The sequence below is a fragment of the Perna viridis genome, chromosome 14 (genome assembly GCF_037379345.1).
Source record: "Perna viridis isolate PV_CMFRI_1.1 ecotype Kerala chromosome 14, ASM3737934v1, whole genome shotgun sequence".
In the NCBI taxonomy this organism is placed as follows: Eukaryota; Metazoa; Mollusca; class Bivalvia; order Mytilida; family Mytilidae; genus Perna; species Perna viridis.
The window spans coordinates 17562333-17587764 of record NC_142458.1 but is presented as its reverse complement, the minus strand read 5'-3'; the positions used below and the strand labels follow the sequence as shown (position 1 = coordinate 17587764).

The 25432-nt window shown below is 31.9% G+C and overlaps 1 protein-coding gene and 1 long non-coding RNA gene across 6 annotated transcripts in view; one reads left to right on the top strand and one right to left on the bottom strand.

Annotated features, from left to right (window-relative positions):
- Nucleotides 1-4543, top strand: part of LOC148598451 (uncharacterized) — a 9956-nt gene extending 5413 nt beyond the window's left edge. The window contains exons 2-3 of the long non-coding RNA XR_015918375.1: nucleotides 3241-3328; nucleotides 4405-4543. This is a non-coding gene — a long non-coding RNA (uncharacterized LOC148598451). The remainder of the gene's footprint in view (nucleotides 1-3240; nucleotides 3329-4404) is intronic.
- On the bottom strand, nucleotides 3464-25432 carry LOC148598450 (uncharacterized). 5 transcript variants are annotated; one of them, XM_088560480.1, is made up of 12 exons: nucleotides 25304-25392; nucleotides 24485-24607; nucleotides 21574-21759; nucleotides 17580-17680; nucleotides 14267-14381; nucleotides 12667-12786; nucleotides 9760-9936; nucleotides 9262-9390; nucleotides 7254-7322; nucleotides 5943-6023; nucleotides 4441-4513; nucleotides 3464-4085 (listed from the first exon to the last, which is right to left on the bottom strand). In XM_088560480.1, exons 2-12 carry the CDS (start codon nucleotides 24546-24548, stop codon nucleotides 3602-3604), a joined length of 1599 nt encoding a protein of 532 aa, XP_088416606.1. In that variant the 5' UTR covers nucleotides 24549-24607; nucleotides 25304-25392; the 3' UTR covers nucleotides 3464-3601. The 5 variants fall into 5 exon arrangements, with proteins under 5 accessions (XP_088416606.1, XP_088416609.1, XP_088416607.1 ...); XM_088560483.1 differs by having other exon boundaries at nucleotides 24485-24533; nucleotides 25304-25382; XM_088560481.1 differs by lacking the exon at nucleotides 24485-24607 and having other exon boundaries at nucleotides 25304-25432.

Genomic DNA, 25432 nt, shown 5'->3' with positions numbered 1-25432 from the left:
ATAGGACTGCTTTTTTCTCTTTGTTGTTGAGTATTTTGAGTTATTGACTTATTTTTAAGCCGTCGTTAGAACTGAGGACAATATTATTATCACAACATGTTTAATATTCAGTAATGTTCAATTTTTTTGTCATAGTCATTACTTATGCATATCATATGTTTAATTGCAATACGGTATTTTGATTTGGTTTGATTGTTTGGTTTGGTAGAGCGTATCATTAATTAATGACTTACCCCATGGGCCGGGATAACCTACTTATGATCGGCTATACAATACACACGAGTTTCAAGCGAATTCACAAGGGGTCTGTGGATACGGTTTTGTAAATTAAATGTACACACCCTGCACTGACAGTGTGATATACATATAATTAACGACCCAATGCACTTCAGATTGTTTCTTATATTCTGCGTACGTGCATAATTCTAAGTGTATATCTTGAAAATTCAAACAGTCGTTATATCTCTGTTTTCCGTGGTTCGTTTAACATTCTTCAAGTTTGTTTATTTGTTTGTTTGTTGGGGTTTAACGTCCGAGCAGCAATATTTCAGCTATATTCAGACAATGAACATGAAATGGATGATAAAATGAACATGAAATGATAAAAAAAAAGGATGGGTCACAAGGACAACAGGGTCAACAAATTTTGATTGCCACTAGAAAAAGGGGGGATGGGTAAGGTCGGGCAATTTAGCCTCCTCTGGCGGAGCGCAAAGGTTCCTACTCCTATCGAATACCACAGCGGGGTTCTTTAACGTGCGAGGAACGTGGCATCTTTCCCAACACGGTGCACCACTATGGTTTGCGGTCAGGTTTTCCGTATTATAGCCTGACAACCCCAGCATGTAACATGCCAGGGGTACCCCATTCCACCACCTGGGGCACACATCCCAGTTGCTCTGTGGGCAGAGCGCCTAACCCCCGGCTAGGTTTCTGAGCACTATTTAGTCGCCTTTTACGACAAGCTTAGCGCTGCTGCAGGCCTATTCTTTTAACACCCGAACCTGCACGGGACACATACTTCAAGTAATCAAAAAACTATTTTTTCTACTAAAACGGGTCAGATATGTTTAATTCATATTTATGCAGTAACCAGAAGTGTTTGTCCATGGCCAGTCGTAAAAGGGCACTAATCGTTTACATCAACTTTAAGTAAATTAATAACTATTCTAGCTTTATATGTATCTAAACTTGTTATTATCATTTGACACAGATTAAAATAATACCAAAATCACACTTTCCCCTATATTTTTTTCAAATTCCTGATTGGTTTCGATTTCAATAACAGATTTCAAAGTCAATCTCTTAATTACTTTTGAGGAGTTTAATACTGTAGTAAAACTTATTAGAGTAGATCTATCCACTTAAATATTATAACATTAACTGTCTGGTTTGCAAGAAAAAAGCCAAGCCTTTTTGTTTGTTCTTAATGTTTGCTATTGTTTATTTCATTTGTTAATACTTCATACTATTATTCATACTTCTGATAATATATACGTGAATTGAAAAAGGGGGACAAATATCATTAAGGCCTTAATTGGTTATAGTTTCATTTAGCATTAACGTTTCTCAAATTATTTTATTTTGGTACATCTAGTTTGTATAAACCCAATATCTGGAGGTAATATTTATGAAAAATAAAGATTTAATAATCAAAAACAAAAACAAAACAAAAAACAAAAAAAAAAACAAAACTTTTAATTTTATGTGGAGGGGCGTACACCCGGTACATAATCACCAGTCCTCCTTGGTTTCGTGCTTGCAGATTGAAACTGTTCTGTTGGTAGTGCATCAGGATTTATTAAAATGTAGCATATAATAGATTATTCCAAAATAAAGGAGTTATTTATAATTATATTTAAAGAAGTGAAAAAGCAGTCTTTGGTGATCATATATATTTTTACCTGGAGAAACATTTTAGATACTATTATAGCATTTCAGAGTCACCAATAGTTCGGAGATTGTAAGTCTTAAAAATCGATGTACAATGTAATCAGTCCTTTCAAAATGCGAATTTGGACATAAATTGCTAAACATCTTGTCAGTGTGACATTTAAGGGTGATTTTTTTTTCTAACTTGTAAATATATGCGTGTACACATTTGAATGATGATGTATTGCATATCGATATACATAGAGGTGTGGCTTAGCACTCAAACCTCGTTTGGTACAAGGAAAAGAGCATACACACGAATAAACATTGAATAAACATTGTCGTGGGTTGACAGTTTAGATTGCAATATATAAGTGATAAGTAAGTATATAAGGTAGAAGGGGCTTACACTAAAGTAATTATATTAAATAAATTAATCAAAATAACCAAATAGTTCATAATTCCCTGTACCAAACAGGGTTCTTTTCAGATCTGCGAAATGGATTCAAACAATGTCATGTAATGACTTTACAAGTGATGGAACCGATTGTGGCTTCCAGTCCCATGCTTGTTTTAAAACGTGATTGGTTGTAAATAAAAATTGTTCTCGTATAGCCATTACATATTTTAACTACCCATTTGCGATATCAAAAGAATAAATTCCCCTAAACCATTGATCCCTATTTCTAGTATTGCTCATAGTTAATTTTTGAATGCTGAATCTTTTTTTTTATTTCGATATTTTGTGTAAAAGCATAATTTGTAAGCACTTTATTTTCGAATTTAAATCCCAATAGTAGTGACTTCGTATCTAGGTCTCATGATATTCTTCTTGAATTCGAAATTTGCAATATTTATTTGAGATTGGTAGTTTACATCCGTATACTGCGTTAATATCATATGAATTGCTCATTTCCTTTTGTTTCCTTGTACATGTTATTTTGGTAAGTTTATAATTTTGTATGTGTCTGTTTTCCCTGTCTAGTCTTTAATCTAGGATTTCACTCCCACTAGAGTCTTTGTTCCCTTCATTTCTTTTTAACAACGTCTTAAACTTACACAATCAATGTTTCTTTATTATATAAATAGCAGTGATTAACTGAATATTCCCAGTGCAAAAAAAAAGATAATCAACTGGTAATCGTGAATAACCAAAATATGATCACTCTTGCCATGAATGGATGAAGATGTAATTCATGCGCGGAACAAGTTCGGTGCACTCGTAAAATGTAGGCGGTCTTTGGCACCACACTTAATCTTGATCTTTCCAGTTGATTATCCTTCTATTCTTAGACAGTATAATTTAAGAATATTGAATTTTTTTCGACCTTTTTTTTTATTTTGTTTATTTCCTGCACAAACCAATAGAAAAGGGAACAAGTACGCCACAGACGAGACACAGGAAGTTGTGTGTTTGCTAAACGTGTTTTACAGGGTTGCTAGAAGTTTTTACAGGGTAAGATGTGTCACTATGTATAATTAGGACTGATAATTTTGTTACCTGACCTTTAAAAAAACCAATAAAAATTCGTATCAATTTGCAATCCTTTCTTTACCTGAAGATGCTGAATAATAGTAAAAACACATTGAATGAATAACACGCACAACTCATTTTATTTTTGTTATTGGGTCAGTTCATTGCATGATTGTGTTCTATTCAATTGTTCTGTTTTTATAACACTGGTTTGTTCTCGTCTTTTAAGCTTTCTCTTTTTCATCAACATTGTTATTATTTAGCATAAGCATTAACATCATTGCTACCAGTTTGTTTGAGTTTCAAAATGTTTGAACTATTATAAGTTTGATCACCATGTTTACTATTCATGTGAACATTTGTATCATACAAATCATCATTTGAACCTAATACTCTTTTCATCGTATCATATTCATCCTCACCACATAGTCCTGTAATGCCATATATATTCCCATCATTCTCTTTTTTCCTTGACGTAATATTGTTAAGCTTATCATATTCATCTTCATCAGCAACGACATATGTATCTTCGAGGGCTGAAAATCTGTGACTTTCCTGAGAAGTGGCACATTCGTACATCGATTTATCATTCATTTCATTTCCTTCGTTGACGAAGGTATTTTGGTCTACTGTCTGATTTACACTTCCCACTAGACCACACAGCATATTTGTTGCTTGATTTCCGTTGTCGGAATTGGCTGTTGATTTCTTAAGTTTCGGTATGTTACTATGTCTCCGCCTGTGTTAAGTAAACAAGGGTATAATTGAGATGTGCATGTTTATCATTTGGCCGATTCGTATTTAATAAACATTGTTTGTGTTTGTTTACTTTGAAATAGTAAATGGGATAAAAATAGACATTCACAAATATTTTTGTTTTGTCTTTTTAACTTAAAACATACTGTCTTAAATATTTTTTTTATATAATTAGACTTAAGATAACTTTCTGTTGTGAGTTGCTGTATCAGTTTTTAATGTTATCTGCTTCTTACGATAAAGATATTACTGTATTCTTTAGAGTATTTAAGAATGTATATTTATATTTGTTTAAATTCCAGTTATGTCCTGTTATGTCTCTCTTGGGTGGAACCTACCTATGTATCCACAGAAGAAGTAATGTGATAAGCGCTACTGTCATAATGCCACCGACTACGCCACCAATCAATCCTGCGAAAATTTTACAGTGACATTCAATCTTTTTGATTCAGATAACCCCAAAGTAAATACAAGTTTCTCTAAATTAAATCACCTATTGATTGAGTAACAATGGCGTTTAAACTCTGTCTTCATTCACTCAGGCAGTTAAACTGTTGTAGGAAAAAAAACCTTCACATAGGTGTTTCAGTAGGTGAACACTGGAGTGTGATGGAATAACATCAACTATCAGTGTCAATAACAATATTTTGTTTTCTCAATACTTACAGTTCCATAGAAGTTCATGTTATATATAATCATAGTTATAGAGGACAATAAACCGTGACATACAATGGATATTGTGACAATCATGTTACAAATTATATATTTTTTTCTGTAAGAGTTAATAGTGTTTTTATTTCACATAACTAATCCACATTTCCATAATCTTTTTTTTCTCATTTCAGTAAAGTGACAGAGGATTTAGTTTAATCTTCGTATAATTTTAGTATGAACTTGTCCACTAATAATTAACATCGTACAAAAATGATACAGCATTAATCATTCATCATAAGTTCAATGTTCTTTCACTTTCATCCCAAAGTTACAATGATTTCAAGTTTTTCATTACAAATTGACAACCACCAAGTCTTGTTCGTGTAGGTTAAAAATCTCCTATTCTGTAGGTAAACATCTCCTACTTTCAGCTATTTAACTGCTTGAACTAAGCTAGATTTCTATTTTAATGACCACAAAAATTAAGCTCCATTGGTACTAATACAGTACAGAAGTTCAATTATCAAAGCTGCTGGTAACCTTTGGCTATTTTGTTGACAAATACTATAGACTTGAATATTATAACCAATAGCTATTTTTTAAATAAGAATATAGGAAAAAGACGGACATATTTTTTTGTGTAAGAAGTTTTTTTTAAAGATTTAAGACTGTATATCAATATATTTCAAAGCATATTTAATTGCACTTTTCATCTGCTCGAAGCCTGTCCATATCACAGATGCAAAGTAAATAAATATTTGACAGCAAAGAAACGAAAGTAATAACCAAAAGCTGATCAAAGAGACTATTAACCGTTCTTGTGTCACCTACAAGTAGTACAAAGACGCCCAGTTAGCCTTCACATTCTTAAAGTAGGGTCATTAATTCTGTTGCAAAAATGGACGGTTCTTGAATTGTATAGTGATGGTTAGTGGTGTAAATAAAGAAGTAGAATGTGAATCCATTTTTCGTGTTATAACATATACAATCTTGATGTAGAATCTTCAAGTCAACCAATTAAAAAAAATATGATTTCAGATTTCAATACGTGGAAGACTTACGTTTGTTATATTACATACTTTAATATGATATAAAATGTTAATGAATGACAATAAATAATACCAATTTGTAGAAGTTAATGTTTATCTGTTTTGAGTTTCATATCGAATACTGGTATCTGTATTACCTTCATTTGATGAGGTTGCTTTAATGGCGGTGTTATTATGTTGAGCTATGAAATGTGTAGTTAATAATCCAATATTCAAGCCTAAAACAAAATCATTTTTAAACAAAAGTTATTATTTTTGAATTGAGAACCAGTGTAATAATGGAAATATTGGTGGGTTAAATCTAGGTTTTACAGGGCGATAAACCTCCCTCTTCCATTGCAGCGTGAATATGCCAGTGGTGATTAAACATCATATGCATGCTATTATCATAATCGGGGAACCAGCGGTCATGTGAGCATAAAGAATAATTTTCATTACTTATTATTTTTAGTGAAAACTGAGTATTTTTCAACCAAATACAGATTATACAAATAATTTGCTTAGAGACATTTTCAGAATCATTTCCTCATACCCCTGAATAAGGAGTCTGTTATGCAGATATTTAAGGCGTTCAATGAAATCAGTTATTAGTACTTGCTTCAGCGAAGCGAATTAATTAAGAAATATAAAACCCATATGCAGGGGTTGGAGGTATATTGCTGCACAGGTAAGGAATGTATGATATTAAAATCAAAGTTGTCTCTTTTATCATAAATACTGTGATTTTTTTTTTCGGAAACTCAAACGTTAAGTCATATGCACGTGAGACAAATTACGAATCAAGTGCACTAGTCATTATCATAGTTTAAAATTAATGTATAAACTATTTAAAATTTAAAACAGACGGAATGGAAGTATCCTCGATAAAAATGATTTTCGATGCATTGATATTATTTTATGTTTTAACCAATTTAACCATTATAGATTTCATTTCATGGTTTATCATAAATCTTCAAATGAAGCGTGTCTATTTTTTTTTTTATTTTTATTGTTCCAATTTTTAAACACTTTAAGAGGCTTAATTTGATTATGAATTATAAATGATTGAGTCGCAAACAAGTTTTTCATAAATTAATTTAGTTTCACTTAAACGCCCTCTATAATGACAAACAAATGTGTCTAAAGGGGAAGTTATCGACCAGCAAACTTCAATAGAATATCAAATTTTCATTCATATTTTACTAAAATAAACCATTAGTTCTTGAAATAAATTTCAAAATGTCAGATAATGCTTGTTTCACGCCCAACGTTTTTTTTTTTTATTATGTTCAAAGAGTGTCTTCATTCTATTAAATGTTTATTGGATTTTCGTTTCCATTCAAATGTATATTTATAGAAATTTATATGAGCAAACATGTTTTCTTGTACATGTGTTGGTAAAAATGAAAAAGAACCTGAAATTAAATGAAGAAAAAGCAAATCAAGATAGTCTTTCAAGTAATACATACTTGTTTTCGAAGAAGTAGAGTCGTGTTCTGGACGTACGACTGGTGAAGTTGAAGATTTAATGCTTAAGTCTACAAACACATAAGGTCTAATGTACAAACCTTTCTGTCAAAATGTGGGTATGATAAGGGATGTTTGAAGGTCATATCTTGAGCATTCACGAAAACGTTTTCTTTGCAAAAATAAAACGCATCAATTGCAACTGTGGTGGATTTATATCCGTTTTAATTTCAAAGGGAAACAATTGCCCACATTATTGTACATTAACGCTTATCATTTTTATCACTAAGGAAAATTAATCGGAATCTGTGCAAATAGGCAACTGTGAAAGAAAAATACATTTCCAATAGTTATCTGTTACTATACTCTGGGTCACCTACAACTGGGGACATCATATTTTGAAATGTCTCAAACATTGCTGACCTGATGCAAATAAATACCATAATCCCGAACTCAGGACGTATTGCCAAGATTGCCGACCACACTAATACGAACGTAGATCGGTGATTACAAAAGATACAACGTTTTTTATGTTGCTATGCCGTGTTTACATTACAAGATGACGGCCACTTTTTCTCGGAGGTCACAGGCGGCAAACCTAACGTACGTTACAATGGTATTCTAGATGGTGTTTTCCGCGCAAAGGGGAGTTACTCCTGCAAACAGACGCTGATCAGCTGATATTGACAGCGAATATATTTTTTGGAAACTACGTTTTTTTTAGTTGTACAAATGTATATTATTCGACACCCGAAGTAAAATATGTCAGCTTCAAGAATTGACGTACAAGCATTTCCTGTCTTCCTAATAAGGTGATTACACATTGTGAATGTTTTTTTTCAATAAGTTACTTAGTAATTTACGCAAAGTAATGAGGAATTTGTTTGGATAAACAAAAGACAGAAAAGCTTGTTCATAGAATTCACCCCATCACATCTCACTCATTACATATTCCAAAACCGTTTTTTGTAGATTAAAGAGCGATCATTTTACTCAGAAAGGGGGGCAGATTTTATGGGTAAGGAAATATATTTTCACCCTTACTTGGTCGATTACTTAAGTTTTTATTTCATTTAACTGTATAGAGTATTTTGACTAAGGTCAGAATATTTAATTATTTTCCAGAAAGTATTGGTCATTATGTTTATTTCCAAAATCTGCCAGCTTGCCACCCTATCCCCATCAGCATACATGTCTACATAATCGGATTAATGTAAACCAATGCTTACTTTTTTATTTCGTAATTCCCAGTCAAGTTAGTAATTTCGAACTCCGTGAACAGTTTCCCTCACTCTCAGTTGCTACAAAATGATAGTTAAGCACCCATAAGGGCATGGTAGGTCGATTGGTTGGACTACGGTTTTTCTCGAAGAAAATGGAAAAAAAATTATGCAAATTAGATGTTGCTAGGCGATGAAGACGGCCATGACAGATACAAGTTTACAATGGAAATCCCCGTACGGAATTTTAAGAAGGCGGAGTTACAAATTCAGCGGACCGAAAATGATATCAACCGCAGAAAATCAATGGTCGATGCGTTCTTTATATTTTATTCATTCATTTGGCGAAAACAATGAAACATATGTTTTTATCACATAATTTTGTCCAAAAGTGGTCGGTGACCCATAGTATAATTTTTTTGCAATTTAAGTAATGAAATTAAACTGAACTATTTTTTTTAAATGTAGAAAGAAAATTATAAAAAAATAGTAAGAAATCGTTGTGATTTATATGTCTTAATAATGCCAAAACGAACAAATAACAACCAACAAAACACAAAATAAATATTAATACAATCAAAAACGTTACGGTAAAGAATGACGGACATTTCTTAGGCGTAAACAAATTTATTGAAATTTCAAGTTTTTAATACTTATAAACTGTAATAAAACTGTTTTTTTCTAGAAATAACGCAGAGGTAAATAAACTTGATTTACATTCTTACAAAAATGAAAATGGAAATAGATAAATTAATATCACCAAGAAGAAAAAAATTGCAACAAGACTTACTTGATCTACAAGCAAAATATTGTAGTTTTTCATGGCAGGATTTCGGTGAGACATTTATTTTCTGAATGTCTGAGATGTTTCCACTATTTCCAGACAGGCAATCAAATGGTGTTTCAGTTTTAGGATTATCTGCAAACATTATTTTAATACTCGAGACGATCAGAAGCGAGTTTTTTTTATGTCAAACGTGTGATATTGAATTATTTGTGATATTTGTGATATCCATCGTGATGATTTTATAATAAATGCAAATTGTATCGCTACTTCGAACACATTTTCAAAATACTTTCATTGGAATGCAGACAAAGAGTGAATTCAATTGCACACAAGAGATTACTTCCTATGTTATGCTAATGTCCATTTTACAAAATATAATAATATCGAAGTCGAAATAAAAATGTAAAAGGCCATCTAAGGTCAAAATACATGAAGGACACTCAGTGGGGTGTTATTCACTTTAGCCTATTCCTACACATTGTATATTACATATATGTTTACCTTTGGATGTATATTCAATTAAAACATTTTTACGGAAAACACTTGTCCATGATTTCACGCCAGTGGTTGCCGAACATTGCTCAGGAGACAATAACTGTTTATCTTTGGAATGGCATCTGGCAAGAGCCGTTGCATAGTCATAGCTCCAATTTTCACCAGGAGCCGGTTCTAAATCATCTACAAAATCAATCAATTTGTATGGCGTAATCTATGAAATATATAGTATATTTAGTAATCTTGGGCAATGTCAATAAAGGTATCATCAGGTATGTCTTAAGAATAAAACTTGGATGGTCTTAGGACATGTCTGCGACACGCCCTATGATGGTGTAAACCGAAGCTATCTTTGGATGATCCTGAAATGGTCGTCAGACGATAATGTGTTTATTTTGATTTAATCTTCGATAATTATTAAGAGCTAAATGGTGAATATATTGAAAAAAGGTGTATATCAGATTTATAATATAAACAAAGCACAGATAAGTTCTGCAAAAAATGTCACACTAGTCTATTAATTTTAATGTTTTTTGTCGTTGATATTATATATACAAGAATATTTTAAAACTTAAACCTATCCATGGTCAATTAGAGGCTATAGGTTTGATACACTAAAAATTGGAGCAGAGGTCTACTCGTTAATAAACACGTATTGCACAAGTCATGTGCATTAAGAAAAGTAACCATTTTTTTCGTAAAGTGTAATTGAAATTACATTAACTGAAATTAAGAAGAATAAGGCAACAACTTTTTAACAGAGTAGAAAATGTCATTACTAATGAAATGATGCAGAAATTAAGTTGGAAGGAGAATGTTTGCCTTAAAATAAATGCTGGTGCGAAAATAATACTATAATTGGTTATCTCTGTCTCTAAATACTTTATTTCCTTCGTTCTAGGATAAACAATACCCCAGCGTTTTCATTGCCCATATTTGTTGTTATTATTTCAAACTATGACATCTCAAGTTAATTTTGATTTTTTTATAGGCGTTTCCTAAGGTCATCTTAAAACACTTATTGATATACTCGTTGATATAGCCCCTGTAGATATTTTAAGGAAACTTGTATGTTTACATAACTGGTGTGATTTTACCAGAGTCAAGATCTGGAACACACATATAGACTTAAAAGGTGTCATTTTTTTTTCTCTATATGTTAATTAATTATGAACTAAAAGGCTAATCTACGTTTTCTTTTTTTTGTTATTTCATTTTGTTTATGATTTTTTTGTTTGCGTTTTTGTTTTGTTTGTTTGTTTCTTTTTTGTTTTTGTTTTTTGTTTGTTTGTTTCTTTTTTCTTTTTTGTTTTTGTTTGTTTGTTTTTGTTTTATTTTGTTTTGTTCTGTTTCTTATATTGTTTCTTATACTATATATTCTAATCAATTTACGTGTATTCCGTTGCACCAAAAATGTGGTTTTGGTTGTGTATTCCTTCAATGGAGGCTTTTCCAAAAACTGCACAGTCATGACAAATTAACATTTCGATATATATATATACACATATATTTGTGTGTTTGTGTGTATTTTCACATTTCCTTCGATATCATGTTGAAATCATCTAAATGAATTGATACGCCTTTCACAAAAAATCATTCATTTACATTAAAATAAACAGGAAGGGAGCTTCTGTAATATATCAAAAGGACAAATGCAGTTACAAATTTTTGGATGACAGGTTTACAATGTCTTTCCATTTTTTACCAAATAAATGTATATGAATCAAAATCAAAATATTTACACGGTTTATGGAGAAAATAATGATATGCATTTTGCATTTTAAGCTTTTAATGTATGAAAATATCAACATTCTTCTGTATGTATGTTTGCCTTCCAGGCTTTGATTTTGAAAACCTTCAGAAATCTTTGATATTAGTGTAAGTGTAAATATTCTTTTTGTACATTTTGTATATATCAGGTAAAAACATTTTGACATATTACCTAACATATACAAGAATTTATTAACATATTTATCTCATATGAAAGGCAAATCCATATTGCATATACGTCATTTTAGGAAATGTTGTTATAATTTACTAAGTCATAATTTGAATAGACCAAACAATGTCCCAACTGCTTACAAAAAAATATCCCCATGGCACCTTTCAAATGGCATAGTCATCCGAACACCATCAAAGCACACATAATGGTCGTTAAAGCGGGTACAGGGTCAAACACCAAATAATATTTATGGATATTACCCTTGTATTTTCAGAGGGATTTTGATCTGTATAATGCCGTGGGAAAAAAGCTCTTGTGGACTATCAATTATATACCGTTCCTACCAAGCTTCTTTTAGGCCGAGTAGTTTCTAGGTTTTTGTCACAAAAATATCTATGAAAGACTACCGTCGACAAGTTGAAACATGATATGATATGGGCACAATCTCCTCTGCAAACCCTGTAACCACTTCTTGATTTATGAAGTGTCTCCCTGCTAAATTGTAGTCTCGGCAATACATGGTATAGGAAAAACACATAATTCACAAAATGGGAACAACTCATTCAAATCTGCGAAACTATTTCCAGTGCACTGTACTTATTAGCATACAAGATGGAGTTTAACACTGAGTGCGGTAGATGCGACGAGGTTTGAAATCGCGGATTTACCCCATGTGCAGGTACTTGAAATGGATATGTGATCAAATGGACAATTTTACAAAATGTTAGATGTATGTGTTAATTTTAGCGTGCATTATGGTGTCAAATAACTATTTTCAATTATGGCGTTTTTACATGGAATCATTTCAAAACATACGAATGTTTTGGGAAACAACTAAAACCAAACACAAAAAAGATAAGAACACTGATCTGAACAGGGTTTTGAATTTTAAAAAAATAACATTTCGTCGTGTTTTCAAATTGAAAGGGTTACACGTATAAGACAATTGGAATGATAAGCATTGTGTTTACCACACAAAGTCTGTACTGAATATCCTGTCGAGTTGCAAGTATGAGTACTTAGGGTAGACACATTTTTATCGCAAGACGAAACCATACAATCGTCGTCCTCTGATGTATTCAAATCAAATCCTACGAAGATAAAGAAAACAAAGTTTAAAGCATAAAAATATATACACAGTCATGCGGCATAAAATGTATACATTATAATAATATAATCATGACCTATGTGAAAACCAGGATCCACTTGTTTATAATATCGTTACGCTAACATAGCAATGAATTGTCCAATATTTTAACAAAAAATTGTGTACTTGTATCAGTGAACAAAAGTCGATAAAAACCAGCCCTTGGTTAAAATTGCGTCGTTCATGAAAGTTCATCTTCCTTGTCAAATATATGAAAGACATATTCGAGAAAAAGGTTAAAAAAGGCATTTCCAGTGATTTTGGTGATGATGACTTAAGCATATTAAGGTAAAGATGAAGTTTTGGTAGACAAGGGTTTATTTTTACCAAACACCAAATGGAACCATGTACTAACTGTAATAAATCATGAATGAGCTAGGGTTGTTTGCCCCTGATAGTTTTCTGTTAGTTATTAAATATAAACTTTGGACTTACAAACAATGAAGCACATCCTCATTGCATTTATCTCATCAGTGATCTTCTGTCACATGTTGTTTTTTCTTATTTGTTTAGGTACACTGTTGTTGTGCTTTCCTATACGAAGTCCCATATTACTTACTTATCAATGAGCAATAACATTTGTCTAATCAAATTTAAGCCTTCTTCGAGCATATATATATAAGGGTCTGAAAAATTCCCAACGATGTTAGAACTGTCAAATTTGCGATAGCAATTATTGGTCGTTTTGGTGATTGGTTATTGGTACCGCTGTGACATCTATGACAACCCCGCCTGCACTAAATCCAGCGCCCTAGACCACTCGGCCAGCTAGGCTATATTAAAATATAGCTTTCTCTGGCCGGGTGATTCCTCCTCGTAGGATTAATCTATGGCTGTAACTTAGTCCCGCGGAGGGAACGACAAAAATTTGCTTCATAAATTTGACAGTTCAAACATCGTTGGGAATTTTTTCATACCCTTCTATAAGTTTACGTTATCTTCCCTGTATCAATTTGACCCGATGGAGCAGTGTAGCGAATAGAGTCGTCAACGTCTCAGAATGTGACGACTTCATTCGCTACACTGCTCCACCGGATCAAATTGATACAGGGAAGATAACGTAAACTTAAAGAAGGGTCTGAAAAATCTCCAACGATGTTAGAAATGTCGTTCCCTCCGCGGAACTCGAGCTCATACCGTTTTGACATCTATGGCAACACCGCCTGCACTAAGTCCAGCGCCCTAGACCACTCGGCCAGTCAAAATAATATGTATAGCTACTCTCCGACTTTCTATTTCAAAAACTTTCTTTCATGGGCAGACATGAATAAAAAATTAAGATATACACATTTAACAGTAGCCAAAAATAAAGATAACTGAAATGTAACCCTACATACTGGAAGGAAATACCTGAAAATATTTAACGTATGATTGAGTACTTGCTTTGTTTATCCTCAACTAGTAAAAGATAGACTTTATCTTACGTTTGTAAATAAATGACCCGTTCGTCTCTGAGTAAATATGCAAACAGTTTGACAGATTAGTTCTGCTATAGCTTGAGTCTTCATATCTTAAGCACTGGCATTTCTTTGTCGATTTCTAAAACAATCGCAGTAAAGTAATAACTGTTCGAAATGTAGGCTATTAATATATCATTTAACTCTATGTAGATAATACATATTACACGGAGCATTCGTTTCTGTCATCTCATAAAACTATACTGACGTAGATACTTTCAATTAACTACAAGTATACAAAAGATGAAAAAAATGTATGTTTAAAATATTTAAATTTTGACATAAAGACTTGTGTGGTAAAATTACAAATATGAACTGTAAATATTCCTTTCCAAATTGGCGGGAATATTCTTTCGAAGGGGGATAAGTAGCGGGAAAATGCATGGACAGGGATCCTCTGCAGGCTAATCGTCCACACATCCGGTTTGAGTCAATAACACACGATATCATGACCAAAACGGTCGAAACTGTAATAAATTATTTTCAGTAGATCTAGTGAACTTGACCCTAAACCATTTTTATGCTTCTTGTTTCTTTGGTAATTTCAACCGGAGACAAATATTTTTTGGCACCAGTGATTATACTACACCAGGAAAAAATTGGCATAGTTTCCCACGACACTGTTACAAATGCCTTGTGATAGCCAAAACGAACATACGAGTTAAAATGAACCTTTTCATATCTCCCCGTTTGCCAATGGGCAACATAGAGTACCCTTACCCAACCATCCCCCTTTTCCATATTAGTAGAAATTAAAGGATGATTTAGCAGTTACTGCAAAGTAAAAATGTTCTAGCAAAGAGAGTGTCAAGTGTTTCAGTTTGCGTATTACAAATACCCCGGGTAATTGATTTTCAATCAGTCAATAACAAATAAAAACGTCGGAATACATTAATTCAGAAAGGGGTTATATATTAAATTAACTATACTTATTTTTCAAATAACAATATGGTAAGTCGAATAGTATACTGAGCACAATATTCTATAAAAAAAAAACACAATATAAAACCAAATGGCAGGTAATAACAAACCAATTTCTCAGGTATTTATTTTTTTCTGTCCCAAATTCCTCCTTTTATTGGGCTATTGAAATAATCAATAGAACTATTAAATAAATCTGAAGTAGTCCTCTTTAAGATTTAAGTTGGTTAATTATGTACCACGATAGTTGCTATATTACATATCAGTTTTGGAATTTGATTTATTCAAAACTGTTTACTCTATGAATTAAAAGTTGTTCATAAATCGGAAATTGTCAGTGATTTTTTTAAACATCGGTATTCTTTGTGTACATATTGTTCCCGTTCTTTTTTCATTGTCCCAGTGATATATTCACCACTTCTAAAACCAACAAAAACCAAGATTACAATCTCCTATTTTGAAGTTAATTCTCAAGTGAAATTAAAGGATCAATAGTAAAAACACCAACCATATAAATACTGTAATTTACATTACGCTGTGCAGATATTTAAAGAAAATATTTTTTATCAGCAGCTTTAACACCGAATACCATGAAAGATCTTAATCGGAAAATGTATGTATTCAAAAAGTACTCATAACCAATAATATTGAAATGGGAAGCCAAATCCACCAACGAGAGGTTCTTCCATGTGCAATGCTTAGACTTAAATCGCTGTAAAACAGAAACCCCGGATGATAGTTTAGGATAAAGAATCAGTACTTTTTGAAATTAGTAAGTTCTATAATGTTGGTTAAAGTGAAACCTCTTTAATGTTCAAACATCGATGGCAGTGATATATTTTGAAAGAAAATGTCACTTTGCCGTAATCTTAATGGACACAGCAATTATCATTTCATATGTTACCCAGAGGTAACATATTGTGATTCAGAAAATTCCAAAGGGAGTCACCTAGGTACATGGACTAGGGGTCTAAACGAATCGCCTACTGTGTTATAACAAAGCATTTAAGCCATTATGATACCATTATGTCAATCTCAATTAAACCTGTTTACTTTTGGCAACAATGTCATTTCGAATTTTTTGTTGGAGTTCATATTGGCGATGCTTCATTCGTTTTATATCTTTTTCCTTTTTTAGTTTTTATATATAATTGCATTTTCTTCTGTTCATTACAATAGGTATGTAAATCTTCTTCTTTTCTTTCTTTTTTCAAGTTCATGTCATGTATTTGGATTCTAATGTGTCTGCCTAATATTATAAGTCGAACTTAGCACCGATTCACATTGTATATATCATCCCATCGAATACATGTGTATGTCCATACAATGGATTGGAAACTAAACAAGAAAGGTTACGTATCATTATTCAACTTTTATCTGCATAACTTAGATGTTATCCTTTAAGTGGGAATTAAGTATACAAAATAAAACAGAAAGGCAAAAACTTTGACTTCGTGAGCTACATTGGATTTCTGTCAGATAACAGTGATCCAATGTTCTATGTGCCACACTAACGTTTCCAATACTTCCTGGACCAAATATGGATCAAAATATATATCCAGAATTTCAGTTTTGCGGATAACATAAGGGGAAAAAAGCTGACACAAAATTATGTAATTCTGACAATCAGGTCTTCCTCATTTAAGATTTTCTGTGCAGTTGCGCATGAGAGAAAGACTTATCGCGTAACGACGTCCTCCTTCTCCCTTGCCATTATTTGGTGAGGTATTTTATGTCAGACGAGTTACTAGTCTTATTGGTATTCTTGCTACATGAAAATGATTTGCAAAATCGGAATGCGTCAATTTACACAGAACCCTTCCCACCGTCTCTTCGTGCTCTTTTGTGATTAACAGTTGCATTCAAATCTTGGTTTGTTTTCCACTTTGAATTTTTTTTAATTTGCTTACCAGATGCAGAAGCCGAAATATTGACATCAAACATGTAAATTATTTATCCATTCACGGCGAAGTCGATGATCAAACGGAAAAATGACATACCGGATTTCATCGTATCCATTTCGGGTCTTGTAATGCAAGTACATTTATTACTTCAGAACAACCATTTTTAAGGTAGCACAAAATACAATTCTAATGAAAAAAACTAACCGGTATTGGAGCGTTCATAAATGATGGATTTCTGCTTAAGTTGATGTCTGATCTTATTTCATAACTATTTCAATCTGTGGTTACGAGCTGTATTTTGTTGAATAGTAAGTATGATTTTCAATTGAACCTTGTCACATTTTTTTAAGAAAGGTTATCTTTTCTTGCTTTACATGAAACAAATGTTTAACTATATCTTTTAAAAAATCTAAAACAAAAATATATTAAAATGATGCTAGTAAAGTTTAACTTACCTGATAACTAAAATGCGACCACTGGCGACAGTAGCGCTGGCATAAACCGATTGATTCAGTTTTTGTGGTGGGTCTTTTATCACTGACGAAATTAAAACAACCTATAAAAACAATTCATTGTTACATGTATCGGTTGTAAACGTGCTATTGAGAAATATTGCTGTTATACTAAACCCCTGTCGTACAGGTAAGCTCATAATTTAAAAAAAATACAGCGTATTGCGACTTTCACTTAAGTACAAAACAATTTTGCAAGACGACTGTACTTTCAAAATGATGTAAAACCAAAATATGTTGATTAACGATAGAAAAGCCCATTGTAAGACGAAAACTTAAATCAGTTCAAAATGGTTTTCGCAATATGATTGCCACAATGTCAACAAATAAATTACTTTGAATAAATTGTTCAGTATTCTTTAAGTACATCTTTTCGAAATAAAATTGACATCTTTTGATATTAACTACATTGCTGACATCTCATTGACATTTTTTTTAACTTAAAAAAAAGTGTCATGTTTTTGTTAATGTCATTTTTGTAAAAGTAATCGCGCCGTTTCAACAACAAATCAATCGTTAAAACTGTATGAGTTATCAGTCAGAGACTTTATAATAGACTGAAACTTTCGTAATCCAAGACGTTGTTTTAATCATTGAATAACTATTGGTAATTAATAAGTCAGTTCACAAATCCGACCATTTTTTACAGTTGTGTCAAAGGTGTAATGGAATGCCCGTTTATATAAAAGGAATATTTTTTAATATATGATAATGAAAAGGTTGATAATAAATTATGCATAATCACAGATAAATTTTAGTCTGTATTTAAAATTGAGACTGAGAAATTTCTAAAAAATATTTGTTTTAATCATGATAGTGGAAAATTAATCATATTTTGATATTTTTAATTTGTAAGTATAACCTTTTAAAAAAGAACGTTTCTGAAAGTAAATTAGCGATTCTTTTTCAAAATTGTAATATGCGTAGTGCTTACTTTAGTTTCCGAGGAAAACTACTGTTTTGCTGCTAAAATACCTAGTTTTAACAAAAAAGCATTTTAAAAATGCGTTTCTTCACTTTTGAGAGGTCAAATGACTTTTACATGAACAGTTGATGTGTCTGATTACCAAACTATAAATATCGCAGTAACCTTGACGTCTTTTTTCTTACGACCGTCGTTTATCTATGCTCTTCACTAAAACAATTTGCACGATAGCCTTTGATGTATAAATGAATCGATAAAACCCCAGTTGTAAAAATCGCAAACTTGCTCTTTAAATGTTTCTTTAATATAATTGAAGATCTTGGTTATCTTCATTAATATGAAAACCAGTTAGCCATTTTCCCCTTCCTAGATTGTAAGAGTAATTAGGGGAACTAAGTTTCTACGCAGGATAACTAAGGTACTTCATGTGTATTTTTCTACTACGTATAATAACAGTCATAAAATGCCACAATGTAATAAGCATAATCTACGTCAACGTCTGCTGGCGATTACAATTTTCAATTAAACTCACACTTTTGGTAATTCTACCTGGAAACATTGGAAGAAAATAGAAAATACATGAAGTTTTAAACATCACGAGAGTTTTCGGCCTTAATATTTTTATGAAGTTTCCTTATTTCACATTTCCTATGATTTTGGCCGGTGCGGCTTATTTTCCATCTATAGAAGACGGTGTGGTTTTCAAGCTTGAACATCTCACGGTACCCCTTTTTAGCATAATTATTTACTCAATGTTTAATCATTATGTGAATTTAACCTACAGATTCTATATTATAAACATCAATGAATTATGTCCACAAGCGTGTAAATGAAATAAATTGCATCTTCTTGACAACGCATTTCATTGCTATATATAGATCAACGAAATGTTTATCATCATGTACATTTGTATTACCACCTTAAACATTCGCGTCACGTTATCTTTCATCTAAAAATAGATCATTTGAGCATTTGTAAACAAAAAAGAAACGAAAGTTGGACACCTACTATGTCTATTTTTTTCTCGCCCGACCAGTTATACCCAACCGATTTTCTTGTGTCATCCATCTAAAGAATTCGAATGAAATCAGGAATATATCTACATCTGGAAATACAGTGATGCAAAGTGGGGAAAAACAATCTTCCGTCGACTTTGAAAGATTAACAGATTTCACCTCATGACAAAATTCAAAAATGAATTTCTTGGCAGATCTGCTGATTCATTTTTTTTTCAGCTAAACTCAGGACGAATACATAAGTGCAAACATTCTTCCAAATGTAATCAAATTTGGTTGCGATTAATAGGTCAGGCAAATGCAAAAGCATTTCATAATTCAGTTGACATATCTCACGAAATGATTACGTGATTCACAAGGGAAAATCCCAAAAAATAGAAAGTAGAAAAATCAAGCAAACATAATAGGAAACGTAATATCGCTTTTTTTTTTTTTTTTTTTTTTTTTTTTTTTTTGGCATTTCAAAACAACTTTATTGTGGAATGCGACTAAAAATATTGTTTTCAAATCAGTTGTGTTCCTACTGTAACTTTTTAGGAAAACTCTGTCTCAACATTAGGCATTATATTAGGATACAACGATACAATTCGCTATGTCGTGCGTCTTTTGTTTTTGGTCAAATTTGTAAAAAAATTTTTTTTCGGTGAAAACTTATATTATCGTGATAACTTAAAGGTCAAAGCGCCAAAACTTCAAATGATAATATAGTTGAATAAAGTTATTATCTTTTTTTTCAATAGTGGGTTGTTTTGACAATTAGGAGTAAATGTCCTTGTGAGCTTAGAAAAAAAACCGATTTAAATAAGTGTTAAAGATATTTTTACAGTATAGTATATATATAATCATTATTTCATTGATGATAAGTGCACCTGGTTTACCTGTGAGAATTTCTTTCAAAGATGGTGAATAGATATAATGTACTTAATAAACGGAATAGTCTCCTCGTTTTTCTCCGATTGAATGAACCTTTGCACAGAGTACTGTGCAGTTAACCTTTACATGTTCCGCAGATACATATGTTTTCTCTAAATGCATTGCTACTTAAAGAATGTTTCTTTTACAAATGTACATGTAACTTACCTTCGATCATCTCGGTGCATAAATAATTCTAGCTACAGTTATATAGGTATTGTATGCATGGACTGTATTTTGAGGGAGCTATAAAGAGGTCCCTTTATAAAAACTGAGAAGTCCCGTGATTTGATTCAAATCGTACGATTATAGATGTATTAATTGAAACTATTAACCATGTTGGAATAAATACAAACGAATAAAGCTTCATTTCTTATGTGCATACCGATATTTTGTTCAGTGTCAAACATCTTTGTTGAAAGACGGATAATTATAGTTTTCTTAAATTTACAATGAGCAGTTGGTCTTGAACTTGATAATCAGACTTATATGTGTATTGTAATTTATTTTTTTCTAGAAACTTTCTGTACATGAATGTCTCAAATCAGTACAACATTAGTAAACTTATTATAGGTATACATTTCATTATCCATGTTTGAGGTTTTATTCAGCTAGACGTGTCAATACATGTGCAATTTACGATTCCCAAAAGAATGAAATTTTGATTAGTCTTTTCAAGGGAAAACTAATGAAAAACAACTGCCCATTTGTTTTATTGTATGTTTCACTCTTTAGACAGATATTTCTTATTCTGTACAATGACTTGGTGATTTTGGAGAAATTCTAGGGAAAGCCTTTTTTTTGTTTTGTAACAAGTGTTCCCTAAATATACTTGCGATTATCATCACAATAAAAAAATCAAAATAAACGTTAAGTCAAAAAGTAGATAACGTTGATTTTTGCAGTTAATATTAGACTTATAATCTCCATTCACCACTGTCTATAAAAGCGGCATAATGACAAAAGGGTCACTCAAAGTGTATGAGTTTTATGATGATATTCCATATATCTTTTGTTTTCAAAATACAAAAGACCAATCGTCGATTAAACATAAAAAACAAGAACACTATTAAACGCAACATACCAAGTGGTTGTATCCAAGATGATTTTTCCATATACCGAACAATCCCTATCCAAAACTCATGTCCTTTCAGTTGTTCCAGATTTTCTAAGGTAAGACTGTCATGTTCTAGCCCAGTTTCACCACATTTTGTAGATGCATCGAACCAGTTTATTCCTGTAGGATAGTGCTGAACCTCTCCAATGATCACTAAAAAAACAGAAATATTTGTTCCTCACATGAATCAATTCATACAGCTACTATTTCATTTTCCGAATATATATTTTTACATTTGTAAAAACTTGTGGAGGTTACTTAGTCGGTAATGTTTTATGCTCTATTAAATGAATCAAGAACAAACGGTTTCAGTGATAAAAACAAATGATGTTAAAGAAATCGTTTCCTGAGACAAGCACGAATTTTTTTTTCAAAACATAAACGAGCCATTCGGTCTCCATCCAAATTTCGGCGATCGATAAATATGTACCGTGAGAGTAGGTTCATTTTAACAATTAAGTTGGCAGTGGAATGTGTTGTCATTTTAAAAAAAAATGTACAACTAGAATAATTAATTTGTTTTTGTCTTGAGTTCTTACAAATGACAAGGTTCTTTTTTTATAAAATATAATTTCAGTGGACAATACAACGCAGTTTTTTTGTAAATTGATTAATGTGTTCCTCATCGATTTTCACGTTTTATTTAGTACTACGTAACACAAACAAATCAATAAGCATTAAACATGTACCGATACTTTAAATTAAATAACTTGTAAAGATTTCCTAGCAGAGGTTATTGATCTCGTCGCATATTATCAATACACTCAATAAATAATTGGATAAGAGTTATAATGAAAACCAAGATTCGAGTAGAAATCAAGAGAATATATACCAAGGATAAAGGGTGGACAAAGAGAACATACAAAACCCAGAACACAGAATAACCAAATTTACACGTACAAAGAAACAAAATTATATGGACTCTGCTAAAATCTATGAGCATGGACCAGGTGCTCCAGAAGGGTAATCGTCCTCTGCTTTTCCAAAAAAACACCTGTTGAGTTTCTATTTAAAGATCAAATACTGGGAACACAACAGTTTTGAGAATTTTGATTGAAATTATAGTGTGAAAGCGACACAGGTGATACTTTGTGATAATTGTAACATTTTAAACAATTATATTAGACCATTAAGGATATTTCAAGTGTTCCAAATCATTCAATTGGAAAGATATATATCATTTTCAAGAATTTGGTCTGAAATATATGTATCAATAAAATGATATAGACATTTTAACAATGTTTACAATAATTTTAGACTAATATGTATATTAAAAGTGTTCACACACATATACTTTGCAAAAATATGTCATTTTGAAGATGTTTGACTGCAATATGAGTGTCGCAACCACAAAGCGGATACTAATATGGCCATTTTTTTATTTTAACAATAATTTTGGACCATTATTGAAATACGAATTGTTGGCACCCCTACAATCTGCAGAAATATGCCATTGTTGATAAATTTGATTGAAATTAATGTGTCAAAGCCACACATATGATACGTTTTTGGCAATTTTAACATTGTAAGCAATTATATAAGACCATTAGTTATATTCCAAGTGTTCACAATCATTTAATTTCCAACAAAATATCATTTTCAAGGATTTGGTCTGAAATACATGTATCACAGCCATCAACATAAAAATGATGTGGATAATTTTAACATTTTTTACAATAATTTTAGACTAATAGGTGTATTAAAAGTGTTCGAACACATACACTTTGCACAAATATGTCATGAAGATGTTTGACTGGAATATGAGTGTCGCAATCACCAACCAGATATTACAGTGCCATCTTTAATATTTTAAACAATAATTTTGGACCATTATTGAAATTAAAACTATTCGCACTATTACAATCTGCAGAAATGTGTCATTTTTGATAAATTTGATTAAAATTAATGTGCCACAGCCACACATTTGATTTTTATTTTGAAAGTGTTAACATATTAAACAATTATATAAGACCATTAAGGTAATTTCAAGTGTTTGCACTCATTTAATTTGCCAATTTCATTTTCAAGCATTTGGTTTGAAATATGTGTATACCAACAATCAACAAAAACCTTATTTGGACAATTTTACCATTTTTTTAGAATATTTTGCATGATTATTTATCATGCAGCTCGGAGTGGCGATAAAACATCTAAACAATGGAAATATCGCGTGATTTCGGTAATTCTCGAACTCGTCGGCGGGATTCTAAAAAAAGCATTGATTGAACAAAACTCTCTCAATCCTTATGCATTATGTGTTTCACAAAACATTTACTTTACTTTTTTTCCTTTCGGAATGGGGTAAAAGCATTGAACAAGAGGAAATAAGTCAATGCAATAGAGAATGGGGCTATAGGGAATGGGATATGGGAAATGGAGGTGGGGTATGGGTAATTGGGCATGGGGCAATGGGGAATGGGGATGGGGCAATGGTGTATGGCGTAAATGGGAAGTTTATTCGATACAGGGACTGTAGGTTAGCAAATAGCAGATCACACTTTGGTAGCATTATAATGCCGACTGTTTCTTGAGAAACGCGACCACCTCACGGGACAGGTATGTTGTCGTTAAATATGTCCAGCATATCTTCTTTCTTTGGTATATTAGGAAAATGATTTGGAATCGTACTTTAATAAGTATGAGGAATCTCTACCAAGTACTACGTATTTATATTTCTCCCGTCTTTTTGTCTGGAGTAACAACGATTTATAATGATTTTAAGTCAGCATTTTAACTGAATAAGTATTTCTCACACGTCTTCTCGGATAGTGTGGTGGCGGTATAGGTCTTATTACTGCAAAATATTTAGTGCAGTAATTTGTGAGATGTTGAGCTGACAAACACAAGCTAGAGGCTTCATTGAGCCTGAGTTGCTCACCTGATTTATTTTTGCCTTCCAAAGGCAATAACTCTAACATTGACTCGTCCTGCAAATTCAACATATGAAGATTTTGTTATTTGTGGGCCTTGTCGCTAAGATCATCCTACAGTCATTTTTTGCCTTTAAATAAAAACAAGTTGTTTTCCTACAACTTCGACCTAATAGAGACTTTTTCAAATCGATTCATCTATTGAAGTTTATGGTTTTCAAGATATTGGCAAAAACTGCAATATTACCATTTATCGGCTTTCGAGTGCAATAATTTTGAGAAGGAGTCGTCCTACAACTTATACACTATTGTGAAGCTCTTCCAGTCTAAGTAGGTGAGAGACCTTCGTTGTTCTCTTTTTTCACAGTGTTTTTAAATCGACTTCATATTCACCCCCCCAATGATAATTTTTTATTTTATTGTGTAAAATAAGCGTAAATGGATTTCAAAGTGCACTAAACAATTTTTTCATATGTTTTCCATTGTTTCAATTCAAACACAAAGTTATACAGTGTTTATATGCCCGAAATATAATAGGAATTATTCACCAGAAAAGACTTTTGTTGTCCTTGAAATATACATATTTTTTTGTTTTTGTTTTTGTTTTTGTTTTTGTGTTGTTTTGTTTTTGTTTTTTTTTTTGTAAATACGGCATACATGTAAAAGTGAGGAAGTATTTTAAATACACACAAAATACAGTGCTAAAAAACTTCGCCACAAGACGCGGTTATATATATATGTGTGTGTGTTGATGATACCATGTCAGTCAAAATATGTTCATTTTCATTACTCTCTCTTAACTTAAGACAAATGAAATAATGACTTACTGTCCTTAAACAGAATCATATATATTCCAACGATAAACTGTATATTCATACTGTTTTACTATATCCGGATGAGTGTAGATAACAAACAAGGAAGTTAAGGGTATTTTTATACTTACCTATAAGTTGTAA